The 15,140-nt window shown below is 45.5% G+C and overlaps 1 protein-coding gene across 1 annotated transcript in view; it reads left to right on the forward strand.

Annotated features, from left to right (window-relative positions):
• LOC149325418 (uncharacterized) overlaps positions 1 to 15,140 on the forward strand; it is an 85,891-nt gene that overhangs the window by 15,947 nt on the left and 54,804 nt on the right. Inside the window, exon 3 of the mRNA XM_089563192.1 lies at positions 4,447 to 4,577. Coding sequence (XP_089419318.1) covers positions 4,447 to 4,577 — 131 coding nt within the window. The remainder of the gene's footprint in view (positions 1 to 4,446; positions 4,578 to 15,140) is intronic.

Here is a 15,140-nt window from a genome sequence, read left to right on the forward strand (position 1 = left end):
CATAGACGCACAGCTGGCGACACTGCCGTGCGCGAGAGCTGAAACGACGGTGTTACCAGAAAAGGGTCCCGGAGGGCAGAGAACGGGTGGCTGGAGGACTTGGACTTGGTCCGCGGGGTGGAGACGCGGAACGCGGCCGGTGCGTCCAAAGGGCAGCAAGGTCACCTGTAAGCTGCGCTACTTTCCCGGTGAGTTCCTCGTTAGCAGCGGTGAGACACGCACAAAAATCGTCAGCAGCTGCGCTGGGCAATTGAGGGGTAGGAGGGCGGTGAATTGCGACAACGGAGGGGAGACGACGTCCGTAATCTTAGCGGCCATATGAGCCGGAGATTCCAGGGTCTGTGACGAAGGCGCCCTAGGGATCATGCGCACCTGCGGAGGCAGGCGCCGCAGGAAGAGTTCCCACAGGAGAGCGCTGTCATGGGAAATATCCAGATCTCCAGCAAATGAAGTCATGCGACACAACAGCTTCTAAAGCTTGCGGTCTCCGAGCTCCACCAAGGTGAGAAGCTGCTGCAGACGATTTGACTCTTTTTCAGAACTGCGCTGGATGAGAGTCGCCAAAGATTTTCATGAAGGGATCGGCAGGTGGAGAGCTTAGGACGTCGCGAACAACCGCGGCAGCAGTAGGTGTGAGCGCACCCACGACCTGGTCGAACATGGTCACCAGACAAGTAAAGCGGTGCCGCCGCAACAAGGCCTCGATTCTGAGGAACCAAAGTTTTAAGTACGATGGCCAGATGTCGGGAAGCTTGATGGCGAAAACGTACAACTCTCGAGGTGGTGGCGCAAGAGAAGACGGGGACAGTACCTGGGGGAAGGATCTACGGAGAAGGCTGACACGATGGAAGACAGGCAGACGGAGGTAGCCGCGTCTGGTAGCTCTTGGGGGAAGTACGCCCTGCGAAGCAGCTGAAGTAAGCACTGGTCAGGAGCAGAGGGGGAAGACGCGACGTCCAGAGTCCACAATTTGTGGAGAACAACCACTGACACAGGTCGTTTTCGGGTCTCAGCAAATATACTTAGCCCTAAGGAGGTGAGGGTGAATGAGTACGCATAGTGAATGCTAGCCCTCCACAGATAGGCAATGGTTGTTTTCAGCACCTGAAGGAGAATATAAATAAATCTGTAGATTTAGTAGCAAACCACACGAGTGCGCGTGGAGGCTCCACTAATCTCACGAGTCAAGAACGGGAATTGGGTTGCTTAGAATGGTTGCGTAATTTGGCTCGGAACGGTTACAGGAATGTTTCGAAGATTCGTCCTGAGGGAGTCGGATGCGTTTACAGGTTTGCATTTAGGGTGTTCATTCGCTATTCCTAAACTTGCGGCCCTAATACTTCCCTGCACTATCTACAATGAGCGTTCGGCCGACTCTCGGGTCAAGACACGGTACCACAACAGGAGTCACGGGCTGGCGTTCCTTTCTTGAAGCCAGGTTCGGGGTTCTAACACCATGAAAGGGTTTCAATGGCGGCACCAGAAGCTTGGAGTAAGCGCTGTTGCGGCCTCAGGGTCATCACGGTAGTCCGGCTGAGCTTTATAGCACAATGTACGGCTTCCGCGCAGGACCAGGGCCAGCCAGAAACACAACGGCTAGGTGAACGAGAACAGATCGACATACACTAGTTACATTTGCATAGTAGAAAGGTTCGGCACGAGGGCTAGCACCATAATAGCTTCTGGAGACAGTGCTGGCTCACAAACAATCGGTTAATACCTTCTTTGCTGCGTGCCTTCCGCTCGCCCTCTTTTGCTCTCCGCTTTTATACCCGCTGTGGGGTCTAGCAGCGAATCTAGCACCCTGCAACTTGCTTAATACTTTGGGCACAACGTAGCACAAACGATTCACGTAATGATTACTTAGGAGCTATATCTTTATGTCGTTCCTTTTGGGGTTCGATGCTTTCTTTTGATTATGCAAGGCTTATAATACTACTATCAGTTGATTTGAAAAAATAATTATAAGCTTTGACGATCCAATACCCAGAGAAGGAGAGCACAGTGCATTGCTCTCAGAAACTATATGAATGGCAGTAACCCACTCTCTTACTGTCTTAGCTGTATCTTACCGGTAGTCACCTATGGGTCACTAACATGGAGGCTAACAAAAAAGCTTCAGCTTAAGTTAAGGACAACGCAGCGAGCTATGGAAAGAAAAAATGATAGGGGTGACGTTAAGATATCGGAAGCGGGCGGAGTGGGTGAGAGAACAAACGCGCGTTAATGATATCCTAGTTGAAATCAAGAGGAGGAAGTGGGCTTCGGCAGGGCATGTAATGCGAAGGAAAGATAGCCGCTGGTCTTTAACGGTAACGGAGTGGATTCCAAGAGAAGGCAAGCGTAGCAGGGGGCGGAAAAAGTTCGGCGGGCGGATGAAATTAAGAAATTTACGGGAATACAGTGGCCGCAACTGGCGAAGGACAGGGTTAATTGGAGAGACATGGGAGAGGCCTTCGCCCTGCCGTGGGCGTAATGAGGCTGATGATGATGAACGCACTCTCGCAACATGCCGTAATGTTCTTTTCTGCCTTAAGTGTGATTTGAGCCGGTTAGCCCCTTTGTCCTCCATACAAACCCTTAGCAAAAAACAGGATGTGCTAAAAATGCATTTCAAACACACTGTATTAATTTCATATTTATTTCGCATTTTTGGTGCCTATGCTTAAACTGTAATACGAATGCTTTCTAAGTATACTAGGAATAATAATGTTGCAGCGCTAATACCCTTTCTGTCTCAACATTATAAGCATTATAAGGTCACATGACGGAATAGGAACGACAAAGACACAAACACACCAAATCATGACGAAAGTGCCGCAGCAAACAAGTACTCCGACAGGTGCCGTACTTGGCTTGCCATGTTATTACCCTCCGAGAGCGACGCACTTTCTTGCCCGGTCAGGCGCTTTTTGCGCAAAAACTGTGCGCCCCTAAAATATTGCAGTAGTGCTCTACTGGTCGCATTGAAATCAGCGAGCGATCTAAACCGAATTGCTAGTTGAAACTTGCGTCAGGCATAGGTCAGGAGTCTAACTGTAAACCAACAGATATGCGTCTAAGGGAGCCGGTCGCCCTTGACAGTCGGGGTCATTTTCGCTGGCATATTTGGACCCGGAAGTACCCAAAGCGCCTCTGCCGGTAAAATGCTAACAGTTTCTCCGCACTTAGAGTAAATAAGTGGTGACTATATCCCTGCTAGAAGATACCATAAACGAAAGGATGACAGGGAAGGGAGAATTTTCACTGTTCCCTGAAACGTCATTTCGAGCCCTAGATTGTTCCACGGTAGCCTGAAGTGTAATGCAAATATCTTTACGTGGACTGCCCATTTGTTAGAATTTAAGCATACTTTGGACTGATTAATTGCGTATTTACAAAAGTACACTTCAAAAACATTGCCAACACCAAAATGTGATTTCGCGAAACTCGATTTCGAGCATTAGATTGTTCAACGGAAGCTTGAAGTGCGCTGAAAATATGCTAATGCGGACTGCCAATTTGCTAGAATTTATGTATTCTTTGGACGAATGAGTTGCGTATTTACGGAAGTACACTTCAAATACATTGACAACAAGTAACTGCCATTTCCCGAAACGCGATTTCGAGCACTGGACGGTTCAACGGCAGCTTGAAGTGTACTGAAAATACGATGAAAAGGACTGCCCGTTTGTTAGAATTGAAGTATACTTTGAATGAAATAATTTATGAAAGTACACTTTTAATACATTGACAAGATGCCAAAACTACATACATATTTTTTCACGTATTTAAAAATTGCTCGAAGTAAGCTTTAAGTGAGGTATTTCTGGCATATTTTAAGAAGATATTTCGAATACCGAGCATGAAATTTCAGGAACGTATTTCCTCCATATTTTTAGTGCGTTCGTGGATAAAAAAATATGTTTAAAATAAAATTTAAATAGCCCACCGTATATTCCGAACGTATTAGTTTTCGTTAAGGGAAGCTGCAGTACTACAAAAGCTGTTCTGTACTTTAATAGAATAACACGGTTCATGAACAGGGTGAGTCTGCCTGGTGTCGCCGTTGGTTGTCATGCCGAGAATTTCACTGTCATCTATTGTTAGGAAACGCGGTATGGTCACAAATCGCCACCAGCTCATGATAAATAGTGGCAAGCTGTTTGAGCGTAACGACTGGTTGCTTCCCGAACTCGTCGATTGTGGCAGTACCCTGTAAGTAATCTGACTCTTGCTCTTGCACTGCAGCTACTGGTTCTCTGAAAATAAATAAATAAACTTTCGCGCTCGCTTACCCGCATTCAGTCATTTCATGAAGTGCGCTGATACCGGTAGCAGCACCGCTAGTATGCTTTTTATTTCCGAAATAAACTCCACTGTATACTTTAAATTCGCATACCACATTATTCCCTATTGCCTTAACCAGAATGAATTTCCTTTTATTTCTTTCCCACATTTGTGCAGACTCTTCCCCAAGTTCTCGAGAACGATGCGAATTATCCGAAAAATGAGATAATAACATTCTTTCAAAGCCGCCCAAGTAACTGGAAATACTTTGGACAAGACTCGTACGACATCTACCAAGAGCTCAGCAAGTAAGGAAAAGATATTTCGGAATACTACTGGATATTTTTGGTCGCTGTCTGATATTGTCTCATATTTTAAAATATGGCGATTGAAGCCTTACTCTGCAATTCCTGCAACGTGAAGTTTGACACAATGCTCAGTGAACAACCGCGCAGTTGCAAACACCGTTCCTAAGTATAGCTCGAATGGCAGAATGAAAATTCCACCAGACACACTACTCCAATCCCGCAGAGGTAGCGGAAATGTGGAACCCAAGTAAAGTTTAAATCAAATGCATAAATGCAAAGGCGGTGACGCTAAAAGAGCACAAGGAGAAAAACCAGGCCCATGGTAGGAAGTAGGAAGCATAAAAATTATATTAACTTTGTTTCGCCAAGAAAGAGCAAGTATATTAAAATTAGGTCCATTCCTTTTTATTTACCCAGGCACTCAAATGAAGATATCTCAAAATAGAATTTTTCTTTTTTTGAAATAATTCTCTCGAAAAATTTCTTTCCCCACAGTCGCTGCGAAAGAGCTGTTAAGAGTGGATAAAGATAGGCTCTCTCAAGAAAGCCTTGGTAGGGTAAACTACGACCCCTTCGGGAGTGTTTTGTGCCGTTGTTCTGAAATATGTAATTATACAATACTTGTTCATTTATTATAGTTTCATTTTTACAGGCAGAGAATTAAGACGAAGAAATCTGAACACACAGCAAAATGAAAGACGGGTAAAGGGGAACCTCCGCCCGTCCTTCACTCAGCCTGAGCCTCAGACACCGCATGAAATGGTCAGAAAATGCCAAACAGAGTTCTTCAACAGCCTGTATGTCCAGTGGGGAATTAAATGTGAATTCGAACAGCCCTGAATTTTGATAATTGCCCATAGGCCGCTTATAATTACGTTTATAGCAGTGGAGACAACATAGTGCTTCGATTACTTTTGACCGCATTAAGACTTTTTGGGAAACATTTGTCCTTGCGGCTGCAGACGACCGTGGAGCCGTTAAACTTTTCTTGTTTGTCGCTTCCGTTCAAAACGAATTCGTTTCGCTCCGTCACATATTTGTGGGCCATGTGCATTTGCCCTTGCATGAGTAAGCTGGCTCCGTTTATAACACGAAGTGTCCCTCGTAATCTCATTTGTAAAACCGGGAATAACACCTCGGACCTGATCCTACCTTGATGCCAATAGTTAGATTTCGTATAATTGCTATATGATCACTCCTGTTGGTCATTTACGTTCTGAAGGCCCCGGCAGCTTAAAAGCGCTACCCAAGCATCACAAAAAGGTTGCGCCGACAGTGGCAAAATAGTGGCGGAAATTGGTTGGTTTGGTTTATTAAAGTGTAACGTCCCAAAGCGACTCAGGATATGAGGGTCGCCGTACTGAAGGGCTCCGGAAGTTTCGACAACCTGGGGTTCTTTAACGTGCACTGACATCGCACAGTACACGGGCCTCTAGAATTTCGCCGTCATCGAAATTCAGCCGCCGCCGCCGGGATCGAACCCGCGTCTTTCGGGTCAGCAGCCAAGTGCCGTGACCACTGAGCTACCGCTGCGGGGCAGTGGCGAAAATTGGCACGAATATGCGTCGTACATCGGCATTTGGGGAATCCGAGACTTTTTTCCAACAATGGCCCCTCATTCATGCCAAGACAGGGCCTATGCTCAGCCAGTCTAACTATCGGCGTTGGCCCATCGTCTACGCCCGAGCAGGGCCTATGTGCAGCCAGTCTGTTAACAGCGGCCCGACGTTCGAGCGCGGACTATGCCCATGATCAGCCAGCCTCATAATAATGGCCCATCATTCGCACTGACCCTATGTCCATATTCAGCTCGTCTATAAATACTGGCCCGAAGTTTGTCCCAGGAATATGTCCATGCTCTACCAGTCTGTGAATAATGCCGCTGCGTTTGTGCAAGCACTAGGCCCATGTGCCAGTTTTTCCTCCCTGGTTCAAGATTCATCCCTAATTTCTTTATTCTTTATTCAGAGGTTACCCCACAGCGCCCATAGGCGTTACAGCAGGGGGGTCACAGCATTGAAAAAAATACATCCTCGTGAGTACAGCACACCTGCATTTCACTGAGTCGATTCCATTCGCCTATTGTTTTAACAAAAAAGAGTTTGCGTAAGTGCCAGTCTTTGAGTGATACTCACGAATTTCGAGACTATGGTCTGTGCGCCTGGAAACATATTGAGGCTCTTTCAGATAGGTTTCTCTATTAATACCGCTTTTATTATGAAGTATTGTGTATAAGAGTTTGGGTCTTAGTTTTCTTCGGCGAGAGGCAAGTAGTTCCCAGTGCTCAGTGAGTTCAGTGAGCGTCTTGTTCGAAGGGTCCCAAACCGCACAGCCATACTCCAAAATAGGTCTGACGCAAATCAGATAAGCAGTGTTTTTTAAATTGACATGCAAACATCGCACATTGCGTTGAATAAAATTCAGGGCTCTACTTGCCCTGCGCACCAAGTCATCAATGTCCGCATTCCAGGAACAATCAGATGCCAGCGTTATGCCTAAATACATATTTGCTGCCTCTTTACGTATTAGTTCGTTGTTAATCATGTATCGAAAATCAGTTCGGTTTTTCTTTCTAATAAAACAAAGATGAATGCACTTTTTGACATTTAAATTCATTTTCCAATTGGAACACCATGATTCAACTCTTGTTAGGTCTGTTTATAAGCATTAAATATCGTTGTCAGTAACAATTTTTCTGTACGCCACGCAGTCATCGGAAAATAACCGCACGTGAGATGAAATTCCATCAGAAATGTCGTTTACATAAACCAAGAACAAGAGTTGTCCCAAAACCGAGCATTGCGGAACGCCCGATGTAACATTTACGTAGCCTGAACGCTTCCCATTAAAAGCAACACATTGTCGCCGCTGAAACAAATATTGTTGAATTCATTTAAGTACAGAAGAGTGAATATTTAATAAATGAAGCTTGTTAACAAAGAGTGAGTGTGACACTATCAAAAGCCTTGTGAAAATCTAAAAAAGCAAACCCAATTTATCCTGTCAACGCCTGATGCTAAGTCGTGATAAAACTCAACCAACTGGGTCGTGCAAGACAACCCCTTGCGAAACCCATGCTGTTCTTTAATTAACAATTTGTTTTGAGCTATGTGTCTTATTACCTCTGTATATAGGATATGTTCAAGAATCTTACATGCTATTGATGTTAGTGATATGGGTCTATAATTACCAACTTCTTTTTTTGGACCACCCTTGTGAACAGGAACCACGTGAGAAATTTTCCAGTCATCCGGTAAATTGCCTGTTGCCAAATATTTGTTGTAAATCAAATAGAGATAACGTGAAATCGATACCGACCACCTTTTAAGAATACGTGGCGAAATATCATCAGGACCAATAGCTTTACCTTCGTCAACATTTGCTAACAGCCTCTGAATACCACATACACTAATTTCTACTGACTGCATTGGAGGGACATTGCTCACAGGCGGTACACTGTTTAAGTCGTGTGTCGGTAAATATACAGATTGAAAGTAGTCAATAAGACACGTTGCCTTCTCTTCACCGTCGGAGAGGACCTGACTATTATAAACTAATTCAGTGATGTACTGCGAATATCATTTAGAGGTGGGCTATCAATTGCAAGGCGAATTGGAAAGTGCATGTGATGGCGGGTGGTCCCGACCTCTTGCTATGTATTCTGTAATTTGTTTTTCTCCACAAGAGCCAAGCTTTCATCCACGACTGCAAGCAACCTTTTGATACATGTAGATTGGCCAACAACAATGCAGACTTAAGTAACACTTGTTGCTGGGCTAGTTGGTGCATTATTCTTCGTACAAAAGTTAGCGCAAAACACGACACTCACAAGAAAGGTGGACAGGGCAACGCGCTACTGACAACTGATCCTTTATTGGAAAGAAACACGTAATATATAGGCACACCGTCACACCACCTATCAGCTGCAGCAAACGTCAGAATGATGTAAAGGGTCATAAAAGCGATAAAAGACACAAAGACTGAAAATACGACATAGCTAAAAACGATAAAAAGCGGCGAAAGAACATTAAAAGCATGACACGTGGTGTATAAGGCCAAAGAAACATGACTGAATGGAATCCAACAGGGTGATAACAAAACGATGTTGTATAAAAAACGTAACAAATGCAGTAAAAGAAAACACGTGAAACAAGAAAAACCTGATAAAAAAGCCTGTGCGCTGAACACCTGTGCGCTGAAGCCTGTGCGCTTAGTAAGAGCATGTGTACAGGTGTTTTTTCCCCCCCAATGTAATATCAAGTGTTCAGCGCACAGGCTTTTTTATCAGGTTTTTCTTGTTTCACGTATTTTCTTTTACTGCATTTGTTACGTTTTTTATACAATATCGTTTTTTTATCACCCTGTTGGATTCCATTCAGTCATGTGTCTTTGGCCTTATACACCACGTGTCATGCTTTTAATGTTCTTTCGCCGCTTTTTATCGTTTTTAGCTATGTCGTGTTTTCAGTCTTTGTGTCTTTTATCGCTTTTTTGACCCTTTACATCATTCTGACGTTTGCTGCAGCTGATAAGTGGTGTGACGGTGTGCCTATATATTACGTGTTTCTTTCCAATAAAGGATCAGTTGTCAGTAGCGCGTTGTCCTGTCCACCTTTCTTGTGAGTGTCGTGTTTTGCGCTGACTTTTGTACGAAGAATAATGCAGACTTATTGTGCTTGTTTTCTACCAGCTAGAGCTTGTATATGTAACATTTTATAAATAAGCAGCCAGCGGACATGCATAAAAGAATTGAAGGAAGAAGGGAAGAAAGGAAGAAAGAAAGACAGAAAGAAGGAAAGAAGCAAAGAAGGAAAGAAAGGATGAAAGGAATAAAAAAAGAAAGGAAGAAAGAAAGGAAGAAAGGATTCAAGGAATAAAATTTATTCCATCTACGGTGCCACTACATCGTGAGATGCACTCTGGCCGGAGCCGCTGAACCGATGAGTCTTACCGGCACTAATCGTTGCATTCCTCTTGTAAGATAACTTTTGCACTGTCCGGAACGAAATTTTTCGCCGAGCTCTGGCGCGATGACCTCACTGTACATCGAAGCTGCAAAGAGATGCATGATGCGATCATCAGTGCAAGCGCAACCATCGCACAAAAAAGACAAGAACTAAAATAACACATTCAATTTTATGGCGCACAGTGTGCGAGATGGTGCTAGCAACAGATTTTTAAAGAATAATTTCTAAATGAGGCTCAATATAAATCCCCACATTGCAAAATGTGGAATCGAATTTACCAAATTCCTCTTCCACTGTACGGCTAATTTATAACCCTAATTTGCCGTGTCGCACCCTGAAATACAACCATATTAGAAGTTACAAACAAGGTTAATATAGTGTTTAATACAAAAGAATATATTTTTATATTTACTATCAAAATTACGTGTCTATATTGCGAGCTGGTTGTTTGCCTTTTTTTCCAGCAAAGTATGGCACAGGTGGGAGCATCTCCCCATTGAACAGCTTTGAGCAATTTTTTTTTCTGCATGGAATAAAATATGCCTTCCAAAGATGGCTTGCACAGTTTTGCAAAATGCGGTGATGAAAACAGGAGACTGAGTACACTTTTTTTTTAAGCAAGCAGATTATTGATGTCGCTTCGCATGCATGCAACATGGGAGACGGAACTCTTATTGAAAACCACACGAAAGCACTGTTCTGATAGTCTATGGGTGATTAATTCACAGACGTGGGGTAAAATTCGCTGGGACCAGGAATTCCGCATTTTCTTGCATGCCTGCAAGTGACCAAGACAAAGGGGTACGGCACGGAAATATTACATGTGTCCTGAGAGGCCCGCTGCTGTGGAAGAATAAGCGCTTCTAATACTAATCTTGTACAAGCAATAGACGACCGATGTCGTAGTGAACGCAATATGAATCGGACCACACAACATTCCACCACGCTGATTGAAGAGGTAGTCAACGTTTGGCAAATCTATTTTGTCGAAGCTGAAAAATGAAGTTGTCACCATTCTGTACACTCCTCTGCGCTAGACATTTCGCTGTGACAGTTGGCATTCAGAAGTCGTCCCAGTGCTTCGTCGCTTTTCCTGCGGGAGAAAAAAAAGGTCGGCGAGAGTCAAAGCCGCAAGAACCATATTAGTTTCCGAACACATTTCAAGGTGAAAGTATGCTGTTGTGAGCCGAAACAGGTTTTGGTAGGGCGCCTAGATGTGTGCGCCCCCCCCCCCCCCTTCCCCTGCGCATCCAGGCGCCCTGGCTTTCCCGGCATGCCTCCTTCTCCCTAGGCGCCTACACAGTACCCCCTCAGACGGATAACAAAGCATGCAGAACACTCTCAAGAAGTGAGCGGCTGCGTTCCCGCAGCGTGCCCTGGACAAGAGGCCACTATTCTCGCTTGACTTGATGTGGTGCACGCAAGCATGTCGTGTCCCCTCCGCGTGATACACTAGGAAATACGATGTGCTACTGTGGTATTCATGCCGGGGGGAAATCAGACTGTACAACCTGCCCGTGCCCCCCCCCCCCCCCCCCCCCCCCCCCCTCGCCACCAAATACGGACCGGTGCGGTTTCGGCTGCTAGGTTTTGTTTTCGTGCAACGCACAGCGGTGAGTGGAGCCGCCGGAACCCACTCTTGGGGTTGCGAATCCCCAGGAAAGGTTCAGCAGACTTTCCGCGACATTGTGAGCGTGTCGCGCCCACGATGCCCGTTGCATAAGTGGGAGGGCAGGTCCGAGAAGGGAGACGGACTGGGCACGTGGAATCCGGCTCAAAAGCAGAACTGGTGACCAGAACGACTTGTTTGCTTTTGGCGTGGCCGCCCCGGTAGACGCGGTCGGGACTTAGTCGTTTTGCCGTTGGTGTTCGCGCCTCGGTAGACGCGGTTCTGACTTAGTCGTTTTGCCGAGCGACGAGATCGCCCGGGTAGACGCGGTCGTTCCAAAATTCGCAAAATCGAAAGTCACACGGTTCCCTCTCGGTACGAGGGCGTACCACCTAGCCGCGGACGCATTGGTTTCCGATCACGAAGAGCTCGGTGCCTCGCGGGGGCATGCGGCTGGGCGAACCAAGCTTTGTTTATTTATTATTTATTTATTTAGGACATACTGCAGGCTCAGTGAAGGGTCCTGGCAGGAGGGGCACAATAAACACAATGCAAAAAAGCACAAAACAAAAAGTACAAGGGAAGCCGCCTTTGGCCCGAAAACATGAAAGTGATGGAGTAAGTAACACGCTCAGGAGGCCAGTAAGCTCCGAAAAGCGGGAAAGCCCGGCGGTTGTCTGAGTAACGGTTAGTAGACCCGGCGAAATCGCAGAGAGACAACATGCTACCTTGGGGTAGCATGTGATGATAACTGCGGACATCAATTGAGACTTCAACCATGAAAGCGTGGGAGAATGGATTGCAGTTTCACATACTATGCCAGGGGCGATCGTCTGTGGGCACGAACGCCGCGAAAACCTTGAAAGGATAACTGTTGCGTGTGCGAGTACCAGTGGAGTAAGAGCCGAAGCACCGAACGAGTGGTGTGAAAAATCCGTCATCTTAGTACTGTTGGACGGTCGGTGTGGCGGAACCTGGCTTGGGGGAGGGGATCCTAGTCGAGCCCCTGTAGGTTTTCTCTGTCTCAGGCGGTCGGAGATTGCCCACAAAACGTTCTCTGTGGTGTGGGAGTACGCTCGACGCCGAGGGCCCACTATTGGTGGACTGAGTGCTCGCCCTTCAAGGAGGCCTGAAAAGGAACTCAGGATCAAATCAAACCAAATCTGGTCAAAATCCCTGCTGTCCCCAATCCCACCCAATTCCCACAACCCAAACCAATTTCGAATTTCCCATCCATTTGCCCATCCCTTCCGCTACTTCCCAGGGGAGGTCAGGGAAGTCTCCCCGGGCCCGCTCCCCCGGTTGTGGGTCGCTACAGTAGCATTTTTCCGTTTTATTTTATTTTTCCACCCTCGGGTGGCGAAGGTACAATTTGCCTACGGGCCTATTCTTTTATTTTCCAATTGGGTTAAGCCTGTTGTACGTACGTGGTGAAGGCAGGGGCTTATTATTTGTATTTCTTTTTGGTTGCCCCAACCTATTGAATGTGGTATTCATATACAAGGAGTCCGTGTTAACGCGTCTTCGTCGTCGCCCACCTAATTCTCTTATAGCTACAGCAGTGCTAATGTTCTTAATCTCCTTATTTCGGGAAAGCTTGAAAAACAGCTTCGCTTCTTGAGAACGGGGATCAATAATTTTTATTTTTGTTTATGTAACACATCCTTTTCCCACTCCTAGACTGCTCTCAGTGCAGTAGGCAGCGTCACTCGCCCTTGCACGCATCAAATGAGCATCAAGTAAGAAAATTGGTTGTCTGCGCTTGTTTGTGGTAAAACTATATACCCACTTCGATCACACCGTATCATTTATAGTTATAGGGAAGCACTGAGCTTGCATGAAGAAGAAGAAAAAACGAAGCACAGCGATGCGCATCTTCCAGGCACACGCAAAAGATCGTTTCGGTGTTTTTTCCTCACCCATGTCGGATGAAAATTGAAAGCAACAAAGTTTCTTTGCCCTCTACACCACATACCATAATGACAAAAGACGCCGCTTTCCTAAAATTGTTGCCTTGGGGAATGAATATTAACTAATCGCATAAGTAGCGCCATCATTGTAGGTGCAAAGAGGTGGCACTGCCAATATGGGGGTAAGAGCAGACAAGTAGGGCCATCGTTGAAGGTCTAGTGAAGTGGCATTGCTATTATTGGGGCTACAGTTGACAAGTACGGCCATCATTAAAGGTGTAATGAAGCGGCATTGCCAATATAGAGACAACCGCGCGCATTTAGGGCCAATATTTGAGATGATGTAACAGAGCATAGCCAATATGGGGAAAATAGCGGATGAGTAGGGCCATTGTTGGATATGATACAGAATGGTTATGCCAATATGGCGTCAAAGAAGTCAGTATTGGTCCTATATATAGGGCGAGAATAGTCAGCTCTCTCCCAATATTGGGCCGACAGTTTGTGCTGCCTGATAGCTTGTTGTTCTTTGTTTATTTGTGGCTTTGATAGTGTATTAGAGAACACCAAGGCTAAGAAATAAAAACCCTGAGGTTGCCTAACGTTCTCGGACTGCAGTACAGCTGCAACGGAAAAAGATTAGCACAAGTCACACATGACCGGAGCAGAAAAGTTCCGAGACGCGGCGCTATCGTAGCTGTATGCGAGATAGCGAGAGTGCCTGGCACATTCCACTTTCCATAGGGGGGGTGGCCGACAGACAGCAGCCCATCCGAAAGCAGGCGCTGCCACACATTACTTTTGCCAGTGCGTCCCCACTCTTCACAGTGCTTCCCCAGCACATTTTTAAAGGAAAACGGTGATTAAGATAACGTTGCTCGCCACGCCAGCGCAAAAAAATATAAATAAATAAAACCATCTCATGTGCTTAGTCGCCTTAGCACATGGTTTGGCTGATAAGACATCCATCTACAGGCGTTCGTTTGCGACGTTGCATTTTTGATGGGCGAATGTCTAGGTGGGCTGCTTTCAGCCGGCCATCCCCGCTTTAGGAAATGCAATGTTTCTGACACAATCGCTATCGGTGTACTCGGCAACAATAGCGCCGCGTGTCGCGATTTTTTCGCTCCGGTCATGATTAACTTGTGCCATTCTTATTCCGTTGCAGCTGTACAAATATCAAGAAGAATAGATTGGCAACAAACATGAAATGCGAAAATTGCAAGAAGTGCGCCATCAATATGCCTAACCGTAAATTTAAACCAATACACCTGCAGTGCAAAACCCATGCTAGACAAAGCCGCAGTTATACAGTGGCAAGCGCAAGCTATGCCGGCCATGCAAAAACGTTGTAAACAATCAGTTTTAGTGGTAAAACATTTGATACTACAATTCTTAAATATATAAGTAACACAGCATTCACCAAAAGTTTCTTCATTCGCAAGATCTGTTTCATGGTTTAGTAGGCAGATAAATTAAAACTTGGCAGAAATAATTTGGTACCCGCCTCATCAGATTGCGGCTTAGCTATGTGCTAAAGTATTTTTGCATAAGTTTGGTTTATTGGGGTTTAACGTCCCAAAGCAACTCAGGCTATAAGGGACGCCGTAGTGAAGGGCTCCGGAAATATCGACCACCTGGGGTTCTTTAACGTGCACTGACATCGTACAGTACATGGGCCTCTAGAATTTTGCCTCCATCGAAATTCGGTTGCCGCGGCCGGGATAGAACCCCCGTCTTTCAGGTCAGCAGCCGAGTGCCGTAACCACTGAGCCACCGCGGCGGGGCTTTTTGCTTAAGTACACGCAGTCTGCTTTCTTAGATCTACTGCAGCAGTTTGTACCGAAAAACCTGGTTCGCGTTTGGCATATCTCATTTTGTGCATTTAGGCCTCGTAGGTTACGTGTATCACCTTTGTAGTTGTCAAATATGCACAGTGCTTTTTTATTTATGCATAAATTTTTATTATTGTCTTCCCAAAGTTATGGTTTGGTGCATATACTTTGGTAGTATAATTTTACATTGTAGCCTGTAGTAAATAAGATAATTTTAAAGGAACTGTTTTAATCAGTCAGCA

Source organism: Amblyomma mixtum, chromosome 10 (genome assembly GCF_055824585.1).
Source record: "Amblyomma mixtum isolate Tamu chromosome 10, ASM5582458v1, whole genome shotgun sequence".
NCBI lineage: Eukaryota > Metazoa > Arthropoda > Arachnida > Ixodida > Ixodidae > Amblyomma > Amblyomma mixtum.